At 35.6% G+C, this 27,775-nt stretch overlaps 1 protein-coding gene and 1 long non-coding RNA gene across 2 annotated transcripts in view; one reads left to right on the plus strand and one right to left on the minus strand.

Annotated features, from left to right (window-relative positions):
* The window catches only part of LOC144452430 (prostatic acid phosphatase-like), a 39,420-nt gene extending 24,691 nt beyond the window's left edge, over positions 1-14,729 (plus strand). Inside the window, exons 5-12 of the mRNA XM_078143521.1 lie at positions 3,790-3,885; positions 4,904-5,033; positions 6,116-6,204; positions 7,243-7,355; positions 10,312-10,371; positions 11,101-11,312; positions 11,869-12,039; positions 14,626-14,729. Of these exons, the coding sequence (XP_077999647.1) occupies positions 3,790-3,885; positions 4,904-5,033; positions 6,116-6,204; positions 7,243-7,355; positions 10,312-10,371; positions 11,101-11,312; positions 11,869-12,039; positions 14,626-14,729 (975 nt within the window). The remainder of the gene's footprint in view (positions 1-3,789; positions 3,886-4,903; positions 5,034-6,115; positions 6,205-7,242; positions 7,356-10,311; positions 10,372-11,100; positions 11,313-11,868; positions 12,040-14,625) is intronic.
* Positions 12,305-26,346, minus strand: LOC144451944 (uncharacterized). The gene is made up of 6 exons (XR_013482320.1): positions 25,895-26,346; positions 18,615-18,711; positions 17,215-17,405; positions 16,673-16,770; positions 14,034-14,139; positions 12,305-12,406 (listed from the first exon to the last, which is right to left on the minus strand). It is a non-coding gene; the product is annotated as an uncharacterized LOC144451944 (long non-coding RNA).
* Between the last annotated feature and the right edge of the window lie 1,429 nt (positions 26,347-27,775).

A 27,775-nucleotide genomic window follows, 5' to 3' on the forward strand; every position in this document is an offset into this window, starting at 1 on the left:
ATACTGTAACTAAGTGAAAAAAAAAAATACAAAGCAACAGCTGTTGTGTATACATCAAATGTATATTTGCATATGAAGGTGAATGTAAATATAAAGTTATCGTCAATTCAGATATAATGGAGCAAATGATTGATCGTTAGTCAGATGATGAGAAGGGCTCCATCTACACAATGCTATTTGAAAATCAAAACACAAGTATTTTGCTGTGTTTGCACCTACTGTGTGTGTGAAGATGACAAAATGGAAATGAAAACGTAACAATTTGAAATGTTGCTGAATTGAATTGAAATGAATTGAATTGAATTGAAATTTCTTTGCCACAAAAGAGATAAACATAAAAATAACAAGTAAACATTAACATCCAAAAAAAAGAAAATGATTTAAGGTTGTGGGTGAGAGACTGGAAAATAGTTTTGAGAAAACTAAATCGAGCCTAGCCACTCGATTTCAAGACAATTGCATTCATACTGTGGTGACTTCAGACTACAGTTGTTCAAATTAAATAACACTACTTACAAAATCAGAAACTTCTAACAACAACAACAACAACAACAACAACAACAACAACAACAACAACAAATATTTAAAGCGGATCAGTTTTAAAACAATCCATTTTCAATCGAAAACATGGTTAGTGTAAATAGGGAAACAGAAAGATTTGAAATGACTGGGTAAATAACTGAAAGCACAACAATTTCGAAAATGCACATATTTGATTTAAAGACATCAGAAATGATTAGCTCACTGACATTCTAATGCATGTGCTAAACTATATCATTTTGTTGACGTACGTGTGTTGTTCTTTAATTGTTCCATCTTTGGTTTTTCTTTGTAGACCGTCAAAAACATTTGTCGGCCTCATGTAAACACACAAAAATACATTAAAATGTAAACAATATCAGAATGTTTACTTGACAACATTGTTGTATAAATGCAGCCTCAGAGTGAATCATTGCAGGATGCACACATCAAAATAGATTCACCTCAACCACTTATTGCATCCGCAATATCTAACATGCCAGACAAAGAGCATGAGGCGCTGCTATCTGACATTTCTCACCAATCTAAGACTTAGAAGGAGAATTATCATATAGACCTTGTGTATGACATTCCCTAAATTGTATCCCCTGCATTCCTAGGGAGTTACAGCATGCCTGGCAGCCTAGCTCAGACAGGTTGAAGTTATTCACACATTTCTCCCAACAGCATGAAAAATATTCAAAATCATTCATTGCACAAGTTCTCAAACTTATTGCTGTCAAAATGCAAGCTATGTACAAACATTACATTGGACTGAAACGTAAAAATCACATAAAATTTGTACTTATCAAGCACTCGAGTAACATAGGATTAGGGAATTTATATTTTTTCAACAATAGTTATCTGTTTCATGCTTTTCCAAGTAGCTCCTGAGGTCGCAACTAACAAGATTTAGCAACATACCAATATGTTTCAGGTGCGGCTTGAGCCATAGCTCAATCTGATTAAAATCCGATGCAGTGTACACGTTGGCATTTTGTTTTTGGCTGTTACGTTTACAATAGCGATAACATTTATGTCTGTGCTCTCTGCACAGTCTCTTTTCAAACAGACTACTCTGAAGTACTGTACCGTATGTTATGGTGCATTTAATATGCGTTCTGATTTGTTGAGTGAATTCACTCAGCACTTTCATGTGGCTTGGCAAAATCTAATGGTTTTTGTGTCAGATGTGTGTAATGAGCACTTACAAAAGAACAAACGACAGTAAACGTAACAGCCAAAAATAAATCATGCCATGTACACTACATTTGATTTTAATCAGTTTGGGTAATCATAGCTAAGACTTCTTGCTTATCCCTTCTGAATATTCATGACCATTTCTCTGAAGGTAATAAGTGCTGTAAGAGTCATGAATATGCATTGTGCATCTAATAAATATGTATGTCTGCTAAGTCCCATGATGCAACAGTTGTCCATGTGTGAGAGCAACAGAGATGAAAGAGTTTCAATAGGGAACTTGCAAACCCGCCATGTTGAATGTTGCATCATGGGAAATGTGATAATAGATCAAATAGTATTGTAAACAATAATGTTACATTGTTTGTAACCACAAATAACCAATTCATAGTTACCCTGACAATTGTGGGAGGTTTATTTTATCGGTAGCTCCAGCTTAGGTATTACAATAACCACAGATAATCCTATAGTCCTTTGTGTCTGAGTATGCTCAGTCTGGATTGCAAGTTCCCTATTTGATGTTTCTTTAGCAATTGCACAAAATTGATGTGATGTGAAATTATGAAATGACTCTCCAGAATCCAAAGTTTATGAATTAATACATCTATCACCTGGAGTGGCATTCCCATTCTTTATAGCTATTGTTCCTTTCTTACACTAGAAATTCAGTGTTCTGTTGGATGGACACGACATGCTTTTGTGATGTCTGTCAGGTGGATATGACATATTGTATTAGGTGGAAGTGAAATTTCTTTCAACTGGTTTCAGTCACTTGAAATGATTCATGAGATGACATCACCAGTGTTGCCTATTACAGCCATTGAAATGAAATATTATATTTTGTTTCTCTTCCAACTATTAAGGGAAATAAAAAAGTGGTGTTGTGACATGTAGTCTTTTTTTGTTGGTTCCATCATACTGAATAGGGTTATACAGAGAGAAAAGAAAGAGTAACTAATCACAGATGGTTAATGAAATATACCGTTTGATATAGTATACTTGACAAATTCATGTACAATCAATGTCATGTACACATATATGTGATGACAGATCATTTTCCTGCCATAAGCGTGTACTTCACTGGTTTTTTGGGGGAAAAAGAATATGGTGAAAAAAAGCTCACATTCTCAGGTGACAATCAATCAGTTTATTTCAGAACAATAAGGTCACAAGCCCAAAGAGCAAAGAATGTTACAAATGTTTTAGTTCAGAGAGGGAAATTCCTCTCTATTTTTCATTGCAAAATAAATAAATCAGGTGACATAGGTTGGGATGAGAAACAAATCACTGTTTTTCTTGGCCTAATGCATAGAACTCACCTGGCTTACAAGTCAGAAACAACGGTATCATGTTGATATGTATGAAAAGAAAATAACTTGAATTCTTACATTGATTCAGTCCTTGTCTGAAAGAAATCTTGGGTCATTGTACAAATTTCTGAAATAAAATTTTTTCAAAATTTAGTCATCTTAGAATCCAATATGGCTGCCAAATACCATGATACAATGTAACTCTGTGGGAAAATAAAAGATTGCCAATTTCCTTGAAGACATGATAGTGAAACCCCAAATATTTTTATTATTTCAAAAGGACCAGGAACAAGCTTTCATTTTGCAAAGTTTGGAGCGATTCAAAGAACATTTATTTTCAGGGAAATTTGTCCCAGGGGCGCATTTTTTCATACAGCCTGACAAGACAACTTGATACCATGCTTTCAAGGTGTATTCTACTTTATGATTGTCTATTGCATATATAACTGACGTACATGTAATATGTATTTTTCAAACCCAAAACTGAAAGGTCTATCTGAGTTCCTCCTGCACCAAGATGAGATAAAAACACAAATGAAAACTGGGAATGGTTTCAACAAAACTCAAGTCAATAGGTTTTAAAAAATTCTGACTAGCTTTTGCCTTCAGAGAGTGTTCAGGTCAGGTCAGGTCAGGTCAGGTCAGGTCACAAAAATCTATGAGATGAAGATATGAATCATTTGATGGATTCTAAAGTTTTATAAAAAAAAAAATATTTGCACTAATGACAGTTTTAACTGTTTTATGTTCATCTTAACAGGCCTTTTTGGACCTGGTGAAGGAAAAGTCTGGTGTTGGTTTTAATAGTACCGATCTGTGGAATCTTACAGCTGTTTCTGATGCAGTCTGGTTTGAGGTACTGTAATACATTTAATTTATTGCTTACTGTTTGGGGACTCACAAGAAAATCAATTTTGTTATAGTTTGACCTGCTAACATTCAACATTTATTTATTGTTTATAAAAATATCAAAAGTGCTACAAAATGTAACTAAAAAATATGGAATATATACCCACATCATAATGTGCGTGTATGTCACGACGACACGTGTCTACGTCACTGGTTCTGCTGTGTTCGAAAAATGAGTCAAAACATTCAAAATTGCCATTCCTTTCCCCGATTTTTCTGTGATATTACTGATGCTGGTATAATTATGTTATTCTCCAATATTTTCTTAGTTCAGCCAAGTAATATACTGTTCACCTAAGGGTTTTGTCTTGTCTAGCGACTTGTAGTGACAACACCCCTTAGGTCACTTGTATTTTCCTTGGCTGAATGAAGACAAATATTGGCCAAATGTCTATGGTCTATTTTGTTATATAGAAACTTTTCAAAATTCTGTTTCTGAATAGCGTCCCCAGTGACCAAACTATAAAATCTTCCATCGTTCTAATAACTGGCATATTTACATATTTCAGTGGCAACTAAAAAATGATTCTAGAAAGTTCATGAAAACTGGCAACTAAAAAAAAATTTCTAGAAAGTTCATGAAAGTCATGGCATTCATTTCACACCACTAGAAAATTGTTTATTTATATATTTGGTAATTTCTGAAAATGAAAATGAAATTTATGAAATAATGAGGCTTAAAATATTAAGAGCCTCCTATTGTGTGACAGTTTAACAGGTAGTCTGCTAGAAAGATTTACCACAAAATAGTCTGGAAAATGACACAAGTTGACCAATGACAAATTTTGGAAAATTTACAGAAATGCTCAAAATTGGATGGAACTGATGGGTCCAGTCAACACATAACAGTAGAATTTTCTGACAAAAATTTGAAAACTAACCATATGCGGTACAAAACCTAAAGGGCATTGACCACAAGAAAGAAGCAACCTGGGGTTTTATTCATATGTATTTATTTATTGCAGACAGTGGAAAATAAAACTATTCCAGAATGGGTAACGAAAGACGTTGCTAAGAAACTAAAAGATCTTATGGATTATACATATGAACTGATGCATGATAATAATGATACAGCAATGAGACGACTTAGCAGAGGTAAGACTTGTAAATTTTAGAATAGACCTTTATAATGAAGTGCGCCATCATCCGAGACTAGCAAAGTCTATAAGACTGGGTGGCAAACATCATAATAGACCTTTATAATGAAGTGTGCCATCATCCTAGATTAGCAAAGTCTGTAAGACTGACAGACATCAGGATAGACCTTTATAATGAAGTGTGCCATCATCCTAGACTGGCAAAGTTAGTAAGACTAGTAAACATCAGAATAGACCTTTATAATGAAGTGTGCCATCATCCTAGACCGGCAAAGTCTGTAAGACTGGGTGACAAACATCAGAATAGACCTTTACGATGAGGTGCGCCATCATCCTAGACTTGCAAAGTCTGTAAGACTGGGTGACAAACATCATATTCTCACTTCATGCATATTACCCATGCATTATTTCTTCAACTCCAACAATATGCAAATATGTTTACCAACTCAGCTCTGTAAAAGTAAACATGTAAACAATTTCTTTTGCTGATGTAAATATGCACAATATGGTACCAAAGAGCAACATGTGAAAACAATAACAGATATTCCACACATTCTATCATTATCAGAAATCTACTATTTAAGTTATATACCAGATTTTTCCAAAAGATGGGCCATGGGTAACTATTTAGTGTATTGGTGGTGTCTATATGAGATATCTGATTCTGTATTGTTAGATTTAGATCGTAACTTTTAGTTAACTAAAGTAAACACAGGGATAATAATATGACGAGAAATGTATAGAAATGATTGCAGGTAGTTTGCAAGTGTACCTATTGTACATTTTACACGTGACAAGAAATGTTGATGGTAGTTGTCAAGGTTGTGCTGGCTTTGAAAATGGCCATATGGTTTGTTACTAGATCTTTAATAGGACGAAGGTTTTTTACATTTACATTTACACACACACACACACACACACACACACACACACACACACACACACACACACACATACGCATGCATGCACACACACACACACACACACACACACACACACACACACACACACACACACACACACACACACACACACACACATGATGTCTCTAATTTTCTCTAAATTTGTTATTCACCACAGGAGTACTGCTGAATGAAGTGGTTGAACACATGAAAATGAAAGCAGCCTACCCAGACAACCCAGCTTATAAAATGTACATGTATTCTGGGGTAAGTATCATCTACCAAATCTTTTCAATCCTTCCTGTGACTCTATTCACTTGATGGACCATATTTTGGCATTATGCAGCAAGTATCTTAATAAAATACAACCCTTGCAGCAGTTTTGTAGAGATGCCTATGATCAGAACAGCATTTTATCACGTTGGGCCATTAAAACTGGCTATGTATGTTCATCATGGAAGCACTAAGATTCACAAACAAGTTGTCTTCATCCACTTTTAATTGAGAATCAGACATGTTTTGAACACATCACTTGTCCTTCTTCAGTGTCTAACTGGATCTGATAGAATGATCCAATGTATGTCGGTTTGATATCGTGATAAGGAGAAGACTTTTCAGCACGTTTATAGTCAGTTCTAATTGTCCGCCACTGATAACACAACATTGTGATCACAGGCATCTCTAGACAACTGCTGAAGGGATCTACATTGATAGCTATCGTAATTTTGGATTCCCACTATGCCAAATTATACAAATATTCAACATTCATTGTTATAATTGATTTATTTTCTGTTGCCTATTCTAATTAAAGAATTTGATAATATTCTAAAGCGCTGCACATACAATGAAGAAACAAGTGTTAACGTGAAATGCACCTTGGAAATAAACCCTTTGAACTTTTGCTGTGAATTTGTTCAAGGAAACTCTTGACTTATTCTCAGTTAAAATTTTTTTTAAAAATAGTGGTCGCCATACATATTTTTGAAATCAAGATAAAAAAAAATAAACCATTTTAGAATCCAATATGGCCACCAAATACTGTGGTAACTCTATGGGAAATTACAAGATTGATGATTTCCTTGGAAACAAGATGGTGAAACCCCAAATTTCTCAAAAGAACCAGAAGCAAGCTTCCATATGGGAAAGTGTGGAGAGATTTTAAGAATTTTGAATTTCAGTGAAATTTGTCCCAGGTTGCATTCTACGTTAAAAACGACGCTAGTGAAAGTTCAGTAGTACTAGAATGAGTGCTTTCATCTGGTGTGCCCACTGTTTTATATCTTGTTCATGTTATTCCTTTGTCAGCATGATACAACGGTGTCTGGATTCTTGAGTGCAATGACTGTGTTTAATTACATGTGGCCACCAACAGCGTCTTGTGTTATTGTTGAACTTCATAGAGAAGGAACGGGGCAAAGGTGATTTTATTGAGTAGTGTTACTATATAATGTACAACCCTTCTCACTGACCTGTTACAACTCAGTGAATGGTCCAACCATAGAATTACAACCCTTCTCACTGAACTGTTACAACTCAGTGAATGGTCAAACCACAGAATTACAACCCTTCTCACTAAACTGTTACAACTCAGTGAATGGTCCAACCACAGAATTACAACTCTTCTCATTGAACTGTTACAACTCAGTGAATGGTCCGACTATGTAATTACAACCCTTTTCACTGAACTGTTACAACTCAGTGAATGGTCCAACCACAGAATTACAACCCTTCTCACTGACCTGTTACAACTCAGTGAATGGTCAAACCACAGAATTACAACCCTTCTCACTGAACTGTTACACCTCAGTGAATGGTCAAACCACAGAATTACAACCCTTCTCACTGAACTGTTACAACTCAGTGAATGGTCAAACCATAGAATTACAACCCTTCTCACTGAACTGTTACAACTCAGTGAATGGTCCAACCACAGAATTACAACCCTTCTCACTGACCTGTTACAACTCAGTAACTTTCAATGACATTTGACATTTTCAGATAGATGCAACTATTTGTTTAAATTTAAAGAAGAAAGTTAAAACTTAATTCACACTCTGAGTAACACTCTGGATAAAGTTTGTAAGGGCCAGGTCATTCTAAAATTCTTTACTTTTTCAAGCAAAGAAAAAGAGTATGTGACTATTGGCTGCAAAACATTCAGGTAGGCTGTACAGTGAATAGTATTCTATGCAATGAAGTCTATGATAAGTAACAGAGACAGTTGACTGCAAAACATTCAGGTAGTCTGTACAGTGAATAGTATTCTATGCAATGAAGTCTGATAAAATCATACACCAAGTTGTAACAGTTTTGTTAGAAAGGTTGTAATTTCCACTGTATTTCCTAGCTGCATCATTAACTATATAACATGTCTGGGCACTGTCACAAATAACTGTTTCCATGAGTACAGTTTTTTCCCAAAAAAATATCACTGCAAGATTTTGTTTTTACACGTTGACCATCATACCTTCTTCACCATCCAATGTTTGCCCACCCTAAATATAGCACCAAAAGGGGTGTGCAACGTTTAAGAATCAAAATTTGATATGATTATGTAGATTACCATGGCGACATTCTCAGTAATGAGAATTAGCGTTGCATACTTCAGTTGAAGAAGAACTTTGTAAGAGTGCCCAAACAGATTCTTTCATTTCAACCACTAATCAATTTGATATTTTTTTTCATTTTTCATTATTGTAACCAGCATGATCATACTCTCGCCGGTTTTCTTAGCACACTAAAGTTGTTAGATTATCACCAACCATCGACTGCTTCATGTATTCTTGTAGAATTATATAAAGAAAACTCATCTCAAAACAGGTGCATATTCTGCTTTTGATACATTCACATATATTTCACAGCTTGTAGTAGATAGGTACAAAATAACTTAAGGGGGAAACCACTCCAGGAAATAAATGCATTTTCATTAATTAGGATTCTAGAGTCAGTTTATAGTTTTGCATCACCTACAATTACATATGATGTCAGAGAAACATCAAGTTGATATTGTCCATCCCTCGTGGGGATTTTTGTTGTGGGCCACATTGCATCATGGGAGTCAGCAGAAATATTTATGCAACAGGTGAAAAATGAATATTCATGATTCCTAAGTGCCTATTACCTTCAGTGAAAAGATCATGACTGCTGACTCCCATGATGCAATGTGGCCCACAGCTAAGATTCTCAAATGAGGGACAACTTCCTCTTAATGTTTCTCTGAAATTGCTTGTAATCGTAGGTGAACCATGAAATGACTCGCCAGAATCCAAAGTTCGTGAAAATTCCTTTATTTCCTGGATTAGTATACCCCTGTTCACACCTAAGGAGGTTTTTTCAAGGAAAGTAGATTCAGTGAACAAAATAGTGACAATTTTGAAGAAGTGATTAAACTGTTGGTAACTTGTAGTGAGCAGTAGTGTCTATAAAATAAGTAACTCTACAGGTCTATGGCCCTCCACAGTTTGTACAATGACTGGACTCTTACCACAATCACAGAGTAATTCATAGTTGCCTTCTCTAGTATAAGATAGACAGATAGATAGATAGGTAGGCAGATAGATAGATAGATAGATAGATAGATAGATAGATAGATAGATAGACAGATAGAGAACGATCTCGATGGATGGATAGACAGACAGATAGATAGATAGATAGATAGATCTCGCATGGTAGGGAGGGTTGTCCATATGCTTCAATTTTTATATACTTGAATAATTGAGTAGTAATGCAGCAAACTTTTAGAAATAACTATGAGAACATTTCCACTACAGTCAACTGAGAAATAGTGACTCAGGGACATGACTACATATGTACAAGTACAAGCTAGGAGTAGTCTACAAACCATGTATGTAGTTTTGTTTTCTACAATCTCTTTCTCTATACCGTACTGTCAAATGGCTTTCACTATCCTGACATTCTGTTCTTACCACCACATGTGGTAGTGTAATGCTATATGGAGCATATACCACATTCTCACATGACTTACTTTAAGACTGGAGTTTGTAGTAAACTGAATGAAGTAACCAATTACAACCACCTGTCAGTGTGTGATACATTACGACTGAGATGAGCTGTTCACCCTTTCCCCAACAGGAGATTTAGCTACATTTTCATAGAATTTGTCCGTTTGACTATAAGTGGAGAGGGAGAGATCATGGAAAATGAGCCCACACATATAGTTTTTAGACTAGCTGGGAGTGAAACACAGCAGTAAATGAGGAATAAAAATAAAACATTGCAATGTCAGTTAATGGTCCTAAATATTAAATGTAGTGGAAAATATTTATTGTGATTGTTTATAGTCTCAATCTTATCTTGTCTGTAAGGTACGTCATGACAGCGCCCTCATTGTCATATGTATTTTTTCATTTACAGTAGGAAGCGTCGCCATGGTCACCATCATGAAGAACCAACAGAGCTGCCACCATTCCAAGGGTAAGTAAAAAGTGTTGTAATCTCTATCTAATAAATTAATGAAATTTTGTTTTGTTACGTTTTTTAGCCATTCTGTTTATATTTCATCACCATGACTACAGTACCATTATGTCGTTAAGGGACGATTGCACAATGTCACAGGGGGAGGGGATGGGGTCTGGCATCAATGTGATTGCTGAACTTCATTTTCGTACTTCTAACCAAATTTCGAAAACTTTCACACCTTCAATGATAAAAGCTTCTATATTTACTAGTGAGATGTTGATAAGTTGATAAAAATTTCCCATCATCTCAGTAAACAGGTTCATAAGGCTGGTACTTTGTTTATAGTATCAATTGTAGTGGTGTGACTGCTACACTTTTTATAATGGTTTATGTCATATATAAACATGTGATGTCATATTGGGGGAAGGAGTTTTGCGATCGTCCATAATGCTTGTGACGAGATTGACGTGTCAAGTACTGTACACCGATTTATTTTGGCGAATGAAAAATTTAATGGAATAGCAATGCAGGATGTGTTAGGCACACTACAAAACTCTTCTTTCAAATTGTGTGTGGTGGGGGGGGGGGGGGGGTGTTTTTATAAAAATACCAAGAACAGGATTTTAATTTGGCATTTGGTGAACAGTACTAGGGGGAAGTAGACACCACTTGTCAATAACTCATCCCGTATTGTGTTAAAAATGAATTAGTTTCAAACCATATGCTTATTTTTTCATATTTTAGGAACTTTACAATAGATTTGTATTATCGCAATGATTCAAGTGAACATGATCCTCTTCCCCTCATCATGAAAAAGTGTGGGTCACCTTGCCATTTGGAGGATTTCATGACGTTAACAGCGGATGTCAGACTAAATAGTGAGGAATGGGAAGAGGAGTGCAATAGTGTTGACTATGGATCAATGAATGCGTGGTGGAATTTACAGTTTAATTTAGGTGAGTGTAGTAGTGTTGACTCTGGATCAATGAATACCTGGTAGAATTTACCATTTAGTTTAGGTGAGTGGATCAATGAATGCGTGGTGGAATTTACAGTTTAATTTAGGTGAGTGGATCAATGAATGCCTGGTGAAATTTACCGTTTAGTTTAGGTGAATGTAGTAGTGTTGACAGGATCAATGAATGCCTGGTGGAATTTACCGTTTAGTTTAGGCGAGTGTAGTGTTAACTGTGGATCAATGAATGCCTGGTGGAATTTACCATTTAGTGTAGGTGAGTGTAGTAGTGTTCTTTGGATATCCTCAGGACGTGGCTTTACCTATTCCTGCACCGTTTTAATTTGTGTAATATGCTGTCACAGCTGGTCTTCATGTACAGAGATTCTCATTTGGCAGTGCAAATCTTACAGAGACAACCATTGTGGAAGGCATTAACTTTGACTGTTTGATAGAACTTACAGTTCAGACAACATGAATCACATATCTTTGGTATTGTATTCTTTCATCGTACCCTCATTGTTAACATTCTATACTTCGTCTTTTGCTTTCTGCAGGTACTGTGGTAGCAGCAGTAGGAATTATCATCACTGTAGTCTTCTTTATAATATTTTGTTTTGGTGTTTTAATTGATCCACTGAGAGGAAAAAGGAAGAAACGATCTCTGGACACCATGGAACTACTACTAGGAAATCATGATGCTGGAAGTGATGATGAAAACGATTTAGGTGTGTTATCATGACGACTGCCCTCATGAGATACATTTTATTGATTCTTTTGTTTTTTCAATAGCACATCCTAGTATTCAAATCAATTCATTTCTCAGCTTGCTTTATATGCAGCAGAGTGACATGTAAAGTAGATTCCATTCATTTCAAGTCATTCACAAAGCAGCTACACAGTCAAAGAATCAAATTCAGTTTTTAATCAATTTTAAAAAAATTCCACTACAACAAAAAAACATGGCTGACATAATTACTTAGTACATCCTTGTGTAGAGTTCTTCCAGGAGCTACAAATCTTTATTAGATTACGTTTTCTTCGTCAAGAACAACACACTTGCACACAATTACTTCAGTATGGCAGGTCAGCATTCTATTAGATAAAATAATTTTGAAATGGTCAGTGCAATATTTCCTATACTTGTTTGTAGTCTGGTTATTATGCTGTTAACCTTTTTTCACTATTTTGTAATCAGGGTGGAAATTTTGATGCGTTCATACTCCTTATATGTAAGTTACATGCTCTTTCTTCTCCTCCTAACATTGCTGTTCACATAATATTTCAAAGTGCCTATTTTCTCATTTGATCAAGCAATATGCAAACATTCAGTCTATATAGTTTGTAAATTTGACTTCATTTTGCACCAAGAATTTGGGAATACAGCGCCCTCACTCAAATCGGGGTATCATCACCTAGTACTGTTTCTTAAGAGCTTTGTCCCTTGGTATTTGTAGAAGTGTAAATCAGGGATGTTTTTCATATTGTAAGGTAAGGTACACACAGACAGGAAGTAGAGCGCCACCAATTGGCAAATTTTGGAAAGGCCTAATGACTTAAAAGCTTTAACCATGTACCCACCATGGCTTCATCAGTGATTTCTGAAGTCACAACACATCTGTGACTTCAGACTATTATCCAAAATTCTCAGAAGTTGACAATGCCCCCCATCAAGGCTGTAGTATTTCTTGGTGTAAATAAAATGAAGTTAAATTTATGAATTTAAGCAACATATAGTTCTCCAAATCTTCTTGGTAATTTGAACAGTTATCTCTCATTTGATGTTGTCAGAGACATTGAGATAGACATAGCTTTAAGCACATTTCAGTAAATCCCCATGTAGAAACAAACTGACACTGCTGGAATTTTTGATACATTAAGTCTCATATCAGTTCCTTCAAATGAGATCAATAGCAAAATGCATACTTCAAAGGGGAACACCACTCTAGGAAATAAAAATATATGTGGGTTCTGGAGTGTCATTTCATGATTTTACAGTTTATACCAAGAAACACAAAATTAAAACGCTGTTTCACCTTCATTGTTCTAGCAGTGATCCATTGTTGTCTCTCATGGGACTTACAAAGACATGCATATACATTAGATGAACAATAAATATTCATGACTCATAACTGCATATTACCTCCAGAGAAATAGTTATGAATATTTACTGTTATTGTTAGTGGCATGGCATTCCCATTTTACATTCCTAGATTTTTGCTTTGCTGTAGCATACTTTGGTATTTCAATTTATTGCGCCTCATGTAATGTTCATAGACAGTGGGCATGTTGCAATATGCAAATTTCTTTTTAAAATTAGAAAAATCGTGTAGAAATTTAAAGTGAAAGTTTTTATAAATCGCAAGATTCTAATTTATTATAATGTAAAATTTTACCTAAAAAGTTCACCATACCAGTATCAGTACTATATACTATGAGAAGACTTAATAATAGGAGAAAAGTTCCATGTGATTGTTACTGAGATGAAGTTTATAAACATGTAGTTAGGGAGTCAGGTCAAAAGAAACATAATCATGAAGGTACAGAGTTAGGTCAAGAGAGGACCAAAAGACATGGTAAACAGAAATGACATGGGGGAGTGACAAGAGTGGTCAAAAATGAGGTTTATAAACATGTAGTTAGGATGTCAAAAGACATGGTAAACAGAAATGATGCGAGGGAGTGACAAGAGTGGTCAAAAATGAGGTTTATAAACATGTACCTGCCAGGAGTACTAGTAATTATTCGTAACTCGCATTTATCCCGGCTTCAGCATCCATAGACCCTTTATCCTGACTTCAGTAACATAGTATTTTCGTGTCCATCATCTGTTAATATCAAATGAACATATTCATATGTTAAAGCTACACTAGCCGTAACTGGACCTTTTTTTGAAACTGTTGCATTAGATTTTAATGACTTATTTGTAGTATTATACATCCTGAATCATCTATAGGTAAAAATGTAGCAGTACACATAGTATGGTGCAATATCAAATTGATTTTGTGGTCCGCACCCAAAAATCTTTAATCTGATCACAATGTCAACCTATCACAGTGTCTAATTATTGGTAATTTTACCAATTTTCAGTGAATATATTGTGTATCTGATGTTAAAAATTATACTCCAGTTGACCGCTAGTTTAAGCTTAAAACGGTGGCTTGCATTAATTTAGCAACTGATATGCTGCATAAACTACATCCCATTTTTGAGGGGAAGGGTGTACTTTTGTTCGGCAAGAAAGAGATGTTTCCATTCATCACGGTCTTGCTTTCTTAAATCTATAAGTTTGCCAATTAATATGACTCTTACAGAAATGACCAAAGTTGGAAGTTCCAATGAAGATGGTAATACCAGTACACGAGTTAATGTTATTCCAGAACCTGATGCCTCTAATTGGGTTGAAATCAAAAATTAAAATTCATCAGAAAAGGTAAAATATACATGATACTAAGGTTGTCTTCAAATGTATATATATTTTTTTCATTTGTTTACATAATAGGCAAACAAAACACTTTTAATTCTCTACATGGAAATACCAACATGCACAAACATAACACATTTGAAGTATTTGTGTTAGAAGTCATTCCTGAAGTCAAATATGTATGTTTCAAATTGTTTCAGTCAGTTACGCGGCACTGTTTTTTCCAGCAACATTTTGAAATCAGTGCATTTTTGTAGTCTCCATGTAGACGGTAGATGCAAACAGCACATCCTGTAAACAAGGTCGAAATCTCACTACCTGTATTAGTATTTTACACAGACCTAGAGGTCAGGTCAAAGGTTACCAAATATGTTTGGTTAAAATTGTATCTATTTTAGAATCCAATATGGCCGCCACAACAATTGGTGAAAATATAAGATTGTCGAGATGGTAAACCCACAAATTTTTGTTCTATTCTAAAAGGACCTAAATTTGTTTGTGTGCAATTATGCCAAGTGAATCACTGTGATTTTATTGACTCACCTAGGTGGTAAGATGAATAGTTCAATGTAGGATAAAAAACTAAATTGGCCAAAATTGGAAATGTTTCGGACAGCACAATCAATTTCAAATCAGTACAGTGTACTCTACATTGAACTATTGATCTCGATCTTTCCTAATATGGGTTGTGAAGTGACAACTCTTTGACAACAAATAATACATGATAGACTTATTGCTCTAGTAAATATATTTTTATGAAAGAGATGTAACAACTGTTATAAATAGTGTGCTGTATTTGTGTAATTAAGTCTTTACATTAGTATCCAAGAATTTTTTTTTTTTAAATATGATTATTTTATCAAATTATTTTTAAGAAAACAGTTGAATTTGTGTAATCAAATCTGTACTAGTGTATAATTGTATCAAAGAATGTTATTATATAGGACATTTATGATTTAATTTATGAAATATTTTAAGTGTATACTTTGCTTTTATATTTTAGAATATATTTCATTTTGCAATTTGAAATTATTTTTCATGTGCATAGTCACTTTAGCCTATTTCATTGTAATATTCTATATGGTTGTTAATAAAGCTTTATCTTATCTTACACACACTGACACATGCATGAACCCACATGTAAAATTCACTTTTCTGTTAATTCATTGTCTGTTTATACCTAACTAAATCTAAATGTTTTAAAACAACTATTTAGAAATAATTGTTATTCTGAAGATAGTTGTATGAAATGCAGCCTTGCGTGGAAATTTGGAGTAAAACGAAATGCGTTTGTTTTTTTCTAAATCTGCTGACAGCAATGAATTTAAGTGATAGTGTCTTACATCAAAATAATTTTTTAGAACATCTATATAAACAAGGCAAAATAAAAAAAATTGTGTTTTCAATAACCCGGCTGACTCTAAAGTTTTTTTAAACAAAAAGATAAGAAATTCTTAGTCTTCTTGACGTTCTCTTTCCCCAGTGATGTCTGTACATATTTCATCAAACTATCTGTATTTTGTTTGGTTTTGGGTCGAAGCAATATTTTTCAAAAATTAAAAAGATAAAATAAAAACCCGACCTACCTATCCTATTTTCTGAGGCCATGTTATCGGAAACACATAATTCTTTTTTTTCGCTTAACAGAAAAAGTGCATGTTAGGGTAAATAGACAACTGTAAATTAAATTTTTTGTTGGATTGACTCGGCATACAACTCTGTACTTTACCTTGGATGATGAACAGTTGACACCAAATCTTAACAGTCTTCCATGTTGATAATTCTTGTTACTTCATAATTATGTGATATGCCGATTTCATTGAATTCTTATTAAATTATTTTCTAATGTAATAAAGTTCTTTAAAGAGGTTCAACTCTGCTAAGTGGATTCCAAGTGTCTGTGTGTGTGTGTGTGTGTATGAACTTAAACAACTTACCTTGATATACAAAGCCCAAGTTGAACATGTTCCACCCAAAAATATGGATATTATATTTAGGTCATTCTCTGTCACATGGTTCTGCAGTGCTCAAAAAGCTAAAAAAAAAAAGTGTGTAAAAGTTTGTTATTGTACATACAATGACAAAGATTTTACATATTAATCTTCTGCCATATATTGAGTTACAAACACAGACTTGGCATATGTTGTTTCACATTGATATTTCAAGTAGGAAGCCATGATAAAATTGTTTTATAAATTAAAAATCCAAAATAAATACCCAATCCTCATCCACATCAATAATTCAATGTAGCCTAGGCATCAGAACAAGTATTCAATAAAAAAATTGCAAAAATTGTGAAGTCGCTGAACTAAACACTCACTCACACATGAAAAAAATGATAAAAATCTACCTACCCCACCTATTCTAAAATTGAGCGTAATCGGAACCAAACAATTTTTTAGGCCCAAATAATGTGTTTTCATGTAATCTGACCAACACATTTTTTTGGATGCAAAAATGTAAAATGGTAACAACTTACTTCTAATTCCATGTACACCTTCATGCCTTTGACTCATCCGATGGGTGGTCACTGTTTAAAACAATTGTATTCCAGAGAGAAACCAGATCTTTTTTAGACTATAACCGTACAGTCAGTACAACATGTTCATCTACTTCTTTTACACCTCATCAAACTCTCACAGAAGTATTGCGACCATGGAGTATCTTATCCTGGGGTAAAAGTAATTTTTAAAGAATTAATTTAAAAGTAAAAAATAAAATAAAATTCAGACCTACCTATCCTAGTTTCTGAAATCATGTTATCGGAAACAAACTTTCTTTTTTATTTTCTTTCATCTGATATTTATTGAAATAATCAAATAAAAAATTCTTAATTCATATATACTCAGAAATACCACTAGACTGAATTTCTACTGGGTATATGTTTTACCCCGGTAAATATAAAGAGGATTATCGGATATCCACATCTCTGAAATGCAATCTCAGTTTTATGATTTCCATAACAAATTGGTTGATTTTGTCAGACAAAAACTTGCACCTTCATTTTTCTTCTGATCATTGTTAAGTACATGTGAAATTACAACTACTCATAGTCACAGAAAATAGATTATTATTCTAATTTCTGAGATTGGTTTACATTGCAGTCAAAATCAGTCTCAACAAAGAAAATGTTACTAAGCAGAGTTCTGTGAGAAGTTGTGTCTATAGACTCTCTTACAGACCTCGGAGCTTCACATCACTAAAATTAAAGGAGTTGTTTTGTATGTACTGATATCATCTACTGTACTAGAATATCCTTGTACTGTGCGCCCTCATTCATCACATTGGACTAACCATTTGTTGATGGGTGTTTGCAAACACGCGTCAACAAATGGTCAGCCCACTGCAATGATTGAGGATGCACAGCACAAAGATATTCTAGTACAATTATGCAGTAGATGATATCAGTACATACAAAACAACTCCTTTAATTTTAGTGATGTGAAGCTCGAGGTATGTAAGAGAGTCTATGTTCTGTCCTGCCCTGTGCAATTGGTAGTGATGTTTGGAAGTTGAGATCCAGTAGTCAAGAAGAGTTGCAACAAACACTGTACAGTGATGTTTGGTAGTTAAAATATCCAGAGTAAACAAACATTACAAGCAACTATGCACAATTGAACAAGCCAGACCATATTTTTCCACTGACACAATAGAAACTGTGATGCATCTCAGACAGTACATGCTGTATGGATCAAGGCCTGTAACTCTGTAATTACACCCTAAATATAGGGTATCAGGCTTTAATGACTTGGATAAAAACTTGTCGTCTGCTTAATAGTATGGCAGCCTTTGTGAAAAGATCTTCTGTGATTGGAACTGGAGATTCTACTACCAAGATATGAACAACATTTGTCATTCCATCAAATTGAAAAAACATACCTTCCATAAAGTCGCGTTCACGCCCAAATATGGTTTCTTCTGATACTTCCACCTGTTCTTTGGTCTCATTCTTTCCTTCCTCAGCAGTTGCCATATCCTGTTAAGATAGAGATACAAATGAAATGAGACTGACGATGTACAATTCAATTTAGGATAGCCCTATATTTCCTACAGAGTCCTAATTCAGATAGCAATGCAAAGCAAGTAAAGGCTTGAGTGTTTATGTTGGTATCATAAAACAACTTCCTTTTCCATCAGTTTACAACATTTTTACAAATTAACTTAATTTAATAGAAATGTCACATACTAAGCTCATAATAAAAACAACCAAACCAGAGTTCACCAATGGTATTGTAGTACAAATGTATATAATGGACAAAGTTTGGAGGGATATCAGTCAGTCTTGGTCGATTTGAGATTGGTATGTACACATGGAAGGGGGAGGGGGTGCAGGACAACTAGAACAGTGGGGATGCAGAATGACTAGGATAGTGGTGAGGGTGAGAGACGACTAAAATAGTGGTAGGTTGTGTGACAACTAAGATAGTGGTGGGGTGTGTGACAACTAAGATAGTGGTGGGGTGTGTGCCTATAGCTTGTGACAATCCCTATTTCTTTTCAGTCACAAACATTATCAAATTACCTTATCTTTTCATATCTATTCTTACTTAAACAATACCAGAGGAAACAATAACACCCTCTCCCCCACACCTCAGAGGATACAAATAACACACTCTCCCCACCCAAGAGGATACACATAACACCCTCTCCCCACCCTGAGGAAACAATAACACCCTCTCCTCCACCCCAAAAGAAACAATAACATCTTCTCCACCCAAAGGGTACAATAACACCCTCTCCCCAGCCCAGAAGGTACATTGACACCCTCTCCCTGCCCAAGAGAGTACAATAACACCCTCTCCCCCATCCCAGAGAAATTGGTATCCTTCACTATTGCTATCTTTGCAAAGACTACCCATCTTTTTGCCGTTGCTATGGGCATAGTCATGGTTGCTGGTAACAACTGTGTCAACCTGTCTTTAGGTATACCACTTTACAAAAATTCAAACCAAACCTCAGCCCATCTGGGTATGACTAGTATTTGAATTTTTGACCAAAAATCACATATTTAGACCAAATTTTCATATCACTATCTTGTATTAAACAATACATTTACTAGATGTTATTTGCCAAATAACATCTGATTAGAAGAAACCAATAGGTTTGCGCATGTGCAACGGAATACGTTTGTTTATCCGGGAGGAGCATTTGGTAAATCTGACCCAGGTAGTTTATCAACATATTACATTATTAGTGGTTGTTCACACATATTGGTTACATGTAGTTCTTGCCTAATCCGAAGAGTCCCTTGTTATATTTTTTTTCAAGTCTAGTGGCAGTGTTTCTGCTACGTTTTTTTCCGGTGCGTATGTACGGCCAGACACCCAGTCTGGGTGAAACACGTATTTCTATAAACTTATACATACAAATTATAACCAGAAAAATAGCGCAAATATTGCGTTGCCGCACAACTTCATGTTCAGGGCAATGATAGATATATTATTTTTTGAAGATTTAAAGTTGTAACCAAAACAAAATTTTCATACCTAATTTCCATCATCATAATCCAGCCATCCTATGTTGGAAGTGTACAAGACAAGTATAGCAACATCCTAATCACACTTTAAAGGGATGTGTCTACAAGGTTTTGTACTTCTTTATTTTTTAAAATCAATTTGGAACCAAGTCATACCAATGTAACATGTTTAACTTTCTTGGTTGTCTTATTGTAATATTTCAAACACAAGCTACATTCAGTTTATATGGCAGTGTTCTGCCAAGGTTTCCAACTAGTGGGGACAAAGGCCCCCTTGGTTGCAAAAAGTGGGGTCATTTGACAGGGAGTGGGGTCAATTATTTATTGTCTATGAAATTATATATATTACCTCGGACCACTATAGAGATACCGTGGTCTGAGATATTCCATTACACATAGACTATTACCCAACTACATAAAAAAATTCCATTCATAATAACAGTTCCCAGTAAGCTATTTTTTGAAAATTGTGTACTACACACTACACCTTAGAAAAAGAAGGCAATTACAATTATGTAATTTAAAGTCATTTCTACAGAGTATATTTTGTTTAGAAAGATTGGACAGCCAGGTAGTCACAATTTTTAATCTGACTATCAATGAATAGCAGTACTCAAATTTATGATTCCTTTTCTCAGACAAGGACAAAGAACAACTTCAAAATTAGTGAACATATGATTGAATAAAAAATTTGAGAAATCCTAATCTTGTAACCACTTGTTTCATTTTTACAACTGTTACACTGCTGTGTTTATCATTCCCTCTTCAAATTCATGACAAGAGTTTAAAAAAAAAAAACATTTTGAAGAAAATAAACTCCCTGACTTTAAAAAGTACCAAATGTGAGCGAAAAACTTACAAATAATACAGTCAAACAAACTTTCAAATAATTTATTTTTATTAATTACCATCACTGGCTGTGTAACATGATTTGGTCCTGCTATATCAAATGACAGTATTAGTTACATACATGTATTGTAAACTTGATACGGAAAGCTGGCATTAGGTGTCCTTGAAACTCGGAGATCTTGAACTAAAACTATCAACAACGTCAAAGTTAGGATGCTTTGTAAATACAACTGTAATTATTTTCTGATTTCATCTCTGAGTCCATTCTTCATGTCTGACCGGGCGCACATGCATCGGCCGTCTCGAGTGGTTATGCCAGTGATCAATCATTGATTCAGTGCCCAACATTCACATGTGTCACTGTCAACATCATGCAACACGATCCCCTAACACAGCTTTGTCGGGATCAAAATACACATGTACTCATTTTTATTTCCATTAATTTAACCCATCAACAAATGAAAATCACAACCTGTCCCATAAAATTTGGTTTCCTAAGGCTTATGTGGCAGAGAGATGTTCCGATTTCCCGTAGCAAGTTCAGTGTTTCACACACGTCAGTGAGTAGGTCAGAGGTCGAGACAGTGATGCGTCGGTAGACAAAACATGTGAAGAAAGACGTCCATTTCGGCGTCTCATCTACTACCTCTAATGTTTCAATTGAAGATTATGTTTTATCAAAGTTGTATCTTTTTGTTGCATATTAATCCATTTGTTTGCATGTTAACAATAGAACTGCGCGTTGTTACTGTATCTTATATGATGTCAACAAAACTGTTGCTAATTACGGAGTCAGTATACTTTTTGTGGGATTGACGCCGGCCAGGGCAGGGGCTTGCCCTGGACTTAGGTGTCTGCCATAAAATGAATGCGCCAAATTGACGCAAGGTGGGAAAATTATTGCGCCATTTGTAATTTTAGGGGGCCAATGTCGCAAGGCCGCGGCCTCGGCAGAACACTGTATGGGTAGGTGATGAAACAGCTGTCTTACAACATATTACATAATCAAGTCATAAACCAAACTGGCCATGCTACAGGCTTTACCACCAGAGGAAATAGTAAAGTAAACATTATAGTTAATTAACAATGTACTGTTCTCACTGTGTCAGCTATTAATGAAGACATATCTACACATTCTCAACAAAGTTAAGCTCAATCTACTGGGTAATTTCAGTGTTGAAGATTTTTGAGGAAAAGCAATGATATAGAATAACACTTCTAGAAACATCTCACCAAGTTTCAGACTCATTGACCAAGTACTTTTTGAGATATAAGTTTTTGACCAAAAATGAACATTCTTACACCTAATTTGCATATCACTCATGGAATCATTGTATGCTTAATATATCTTCGTCTATACATCCCTAGATGCATCCCCATCAAATTTCAGCCCAATCTGCTCAGTAGTTTTGGAATTATAGATTTTTAACCAAAAAGACACATTTTTAGCCCTAATTTGCATATCACTGATGGAATCATCATGTCATGAACAAATCTTACTTTACATCCCCTAAAGAATCTTCCCACCAAATTTCGCACCAATCTGCCCAGTAGTTTCTGAGTTTAAGTTTTTTGACCCAAAATCACATTTTTTGACACAAATCACACACCTGTGATGCGATCATTTTGATTTGAACAATTTCCCAACTAGACACCCAAGGTAATGGACCCACCAAATATCGTGGCAATCGGTTCAGCAGTTTTTGACTTTAAGTTGTTTACACACATACACACACACACACAGACAGACAGACAGACAGACAGACAGACACCGGGCGATCCCTATAGCACTACTGAACCTCAGTTCAGTTGTGCTAAAAATTATATTTTGAGGAACCTGTTCTAACACGATCCAAACACTATTACACAGTGACAATTTGTATCATTGAAATTGTAAACTGAAATTCTTTGGTACGAACAAACTTACTTACTTGTATCATTTGTACAAGGTACTAGATTACAGTTGTACGCGTACACACTAGTGTCGGCATTTGGTCGATCGTTATCACACCAAAATTGTTAGATAGATGAGAATTTTTTTTTACAGATTACATGTAGGTCGTGTTTTGACAACATAATCGTGAAAACTTCAAAATTAACTTCACAAGTATCGCATGGGTCAGAGCGGACTGAGCTTTGCACTTCCATACTTACTGTACACTAGGTAGCTAGCTACGTGCGATCTCGAGTTTGGTAGAATTTAAATGTCATTGATGTTCCCGTTATTTTCCTTCCGGGTTCTAATTCTTTGAAAGTATCTGTTATGGCTGTTTTATGATTGATTAAACTTGTATTTTCAAACCCAATGTCCCATCTCAGAAAACAGTCAATAAAATCACAAACATGTGCTTCTCCGAGTTATCCCGATGTGTATGAGTACCACCCTAGCTATTTCAAAACAAACGCATAAATGCATACGTCGTGATGGGGTGAGTACGGACTCTTGTTTGGTCTCCGCTCTGTCTCCGTGCGTATGTTTGACTATGATGTCAGTCGATGTCATTTACATGACGAGGATTATTGCTGGATAGTGCCAAAACATATGGAAACGATTTTTGAGAAATCTGGAAAGAATTTAATACGATTTCTCAACTTTCAAATTTGAATGAAACAAAAATTTATGATGCCTCCATGATTGTACTTGTAGTCTTGTCAGTTCGCGTTACGTTCATCTCCACAACATGCACAGAGCTAGAGATCATAGAGAACAGTCGACAGGTATAGGAACTAGACTAGGCAGTGATGTATGATCTATGTGTACAACATAGACAGTTGTCCTTGAAATTTGATGATCATTACAGAAATAAAAGAGTTGCCAACGTTAGATTTGTCCGGTCCCTGTGAAACTAGTTCGAAGGCTTTTGCCAGCGATAGCGTGGCCAGTCTTGTTTTACCGCGTAATCCTCAAATGTTTTCCAAATAATTATGAATTTATGTCTTTTTTTTTTACACTTTGGGCATTTTACTTGCTATTAGTACTTCTGGGAAACTCATATTTAATTTTCCGACCTTTGAATTTTTTTCAATGGTCGTCAGGTTTTAGTACTTTCTTTAGCCGGTCCCGCAACTAAACTGTTGTACGTGGTTATACTTATAAGTAATAGCTGGGCGTTGTGACCGGTAGGTAATCGGCTATTATCTACATCACTGCCTACTAGCATGAATGTATTAGATCCATGCTACTAGGTATAGGTACGTCAACGACACAACTACTTGACAGAAAACACTTGTCGCGCGCACAAAAAGTTGTATGAAATTGTGATTTTACTGAGGAGTGTGGTAACCCAGAACGTACATCGATCAAACTGAGAAACATTTTGGTTTCATTTAATGTCATTCTATTTCTGTAACAATGTATCATTTTCACGTACCGTTCGCACATGTGAGCTTGATTTTAGGCAAAATATCGGGCTAACAGAGTACACACAGACTCTTTTGTTCGCTTGTATTGTTTGCATTCGGTATTTGGCATTTCGCACGTTGTTTATTTCCACCATTCACAGTGTCTTATCATGCTTTGTGTAACTTGTAAGCCTAATTGACAACTGGCCAACGGTTTTTACTAGACAAATTTGAAACAAATTTTGGGTCAGTTTGACGGTAAACCCACTATATTGGCTACCAAACTTAGTTAACGTCAGTTATTTCTACTCATGTTGCATCACTATATATTTACAAACAGTATATATGAAATATGAGAGCCATGTGACTTTTTCAGTGCAAAATGGGATGAAGACATGAGGGCAAAGTCAGTGCTCCTTACAGCAGTTTGAATTTCCCGCATATGCATACATTACCCATAATCCTCTTTATATAGTGGACCTTGGCCTTTAAGTGATTCAAACTCACCAGAAAACAATTTTTTTTCTTGGCCTTAAAATAGGTTTACAATGAGCGCGGAGTTCACAAACAGGTGAAATATTTATCATCGTTTCAATTTCGTCAAATATGGACTTATCATTTTCAAATTTCACGCACTTAATGCGCAGATGAATAAAGAGAAATCGTGTCTTTTTAGATTTTCGATTAGAAGTTTAGGAAGTATTATATTGACCTCGAATCATCTCCTTTTTACCGTGTTCTTTTCCGATTTCTCTTGATAACAAACTATCGCTGTTTGTTGCAAGGCTTGTACATAATCATTTATTTAGCTCTGTATCTCAGGATATAAATACACTCACATATTTATCAAGTGTAATAATCTATAATTTATACCCAAATCATGCGTGTGATCAAAATATGGAAAATAGACCAAGCCTCGCCTAGCCTATGAAGAAAATTTCACGACAATGTATCAATAATGGTGACCAATACATTGACCTCTATATAATTAGTGTACAGTGAGTGATGTAGTATGTAGATGAGTGATGTAGATCTCTCCTCTCACAGGGGATGGCATGGAAAGGGTAGAATATTGTTGGTTTTCAGAAGTAGCAGTGTCTGCCTTCATTGAGTATTCATGTGGCCACGGAACATGATAAATCACCTGTTCACTTGATTTCCTAACCAGGGGTGAACAAATCCACTGATCCTGGGCCCGGGACTAGCGATTTTTTTGGCAGACCACACAAATTTTACCTTGTCCAGTCCGTCGGACCAGTAACTTACTGTTAATAACTATGTTAAAAAGTCATCTGAATATACAGATTCATGGGCAATTTCACATTAGCAGGACCTGGGACCACTAATTCTTTCAGCAGGACTACTGGATTTTTTAAGGTTCTGGTCCGGGGACCACCAGTTCACAAAATGATTTGTTCACTCCTGCTAACAGCTCCAGACTTGGGCTTTCTCTTCTTATGTAACTTTTTGAAGGTTTCATAAACTGGCTTACCTTCACTGTGAGTTGTCAGTGGTCCATCCGTGCCACATTCATCAGCTGATGAGTCTGATTGCAAGGAAGCTGAATCAGATGTTGATACCTCGAGAGCCTGTTTTGATTTGTGTACCTTCCTTGTCAACTTTTTGTCCCGTCTTAGCTCTTTAACTGTGGCGGGTTTTGGGTTTTTGGCCATTGATTTCAGCCTTTCATTTTTGGCCATCTCTTCTTGCAATGTCATGTCCAGTTCTAGTTGTTCATTCTCTATCTTAATTGCCTCTAACATTCTTCTGCAAGTATCAACATCAGGAAGAACTTGCTTACCCCAACCCTTGCGTATGGTATCTTTGGTGTTTCGCAGGCATTCCCTTCCTTGGCGGTGATGGATGGAGTACGAGTACGGGTGGCAGTGTCGACGTGTCCCCCATCACATGGCCCTTGTGCTCCGTCTGGTCGTTTGGTAACATTGGGCTGCCAACTGAGAATGTGTCAAAGATGTATGAAGAGTCCTTATTTCCTCTACATAACTTTCCCGATAGCCCTTTGTGGGCGGCTAACGGTACTTTGCATACAGAGCAATGTCTTGAAGGCCTTGTAGACATCGCTGAATGTGGTTTTTGAAATTGCAAATCCAAAATGTCTGACGAATTCAAACTAAATCACAATGCATTGTGGGAATAACGCTGTTATGGACTGATGAGGGCGCCACACATTTCCACAAGACAAGAGAGCATCTTCCGCAATGAAATGGTCTGAAACCCTGAGGCTGTCTTATACTTACAGTGACTACTCTAACCAACAATTAAGCAAATTTCTCCAAAATGTATAAATTTAGTACAATTAGTGTACAGTGAGGGCGTGCCACTCAACAAAATCTTGACAAATTTCCCATAGGGGATCACGAAAGCCGAGTGAAGTCGAGGATGGCAAGCTTTCCTGTGCTGAGAATAGGAGGTGTGGCGGGCATTTCAACAACATTTTTGACAACCAACTTTCATAAGGACTTGACGAATCACAGATATAGAGCTAAATTTCTTGCATAAATCATGAAATTGCTTACGGAAGGCATTCAGTTTAAATCTGGTTTTTAATACTAACTTTCAAATGATATCATTTCCTTCATGGAATTCTGGCTGAAGATCTAGAAAGATCTGTTTGACTAATTTTCCAAGCATGTAAATATATATATTTGAGAATGTCTCTCAATTTTTGAGCACAGTTTCATCAGAGAGATTGCTGATGTTCTTCATACTGATCAAAGTGATGTTCTTGAAAAGTGAGAAGTTATTAGTCCTGCAAATCAACCTATAAAAACTACATGATTAGTATTTATAAACAAAAGAAATAAAATAGTAGACAAAATAAATAAATAATTTATTGTCTTTTATTTTTACATCAATTTTTTGTCCGGTGAGTTTGGCTAATTGAATGGCTCTGTATTTTGATCCTGATGAGAAAGAAAATGATAAAGATCTACCTACCCCACCTATTCTAAAATTGAGTGCAATCACAACCACACATTTTTTTTAGGCCCAAGGCCAAATTAAAAAAAGCAATGTGCTTTTCCTGAAACCCGGCCAACTCTAAACATGATGGGTGTGTGCAAACACACATCAACAAATGGTTAGTCCAATGTGATCAATGAGGGCGCACAGTACAAAGATATTCTAGTACAGTAGATGATATCAGTACATACAAAACAACTCCTTTAATTTTGTGTCCTGCCCTGTGCAATTGGTAGTGATGTTTGGAAATTGAGATCCAGTAGTAAAGAAGAGTTACAACAAACACTGTACAAGTGACTGTTCAGTGATGTTTGGTAGTTAAGAGGTTCATTCTACCTTAAGCCAACATCTCTACTCTATTACAATAAAACTCTCTTACAGTTACACGGTG

The sequence above is a fragment of the Glandiceps talaboti genome, chromosome 22 (assembly GCF_964340395.1).
Source record: "Glandiceps talaboti chromosome 22, keGlaTala1.1, whole genome shotgun sequence".
Taxonomy (NCBI): domain Eukaryota; kingdom Metazoa; phylum Hemichordata; class Enteropneusta; family Spengelidae; genus Glandiceps; species Glandiceps talaboti.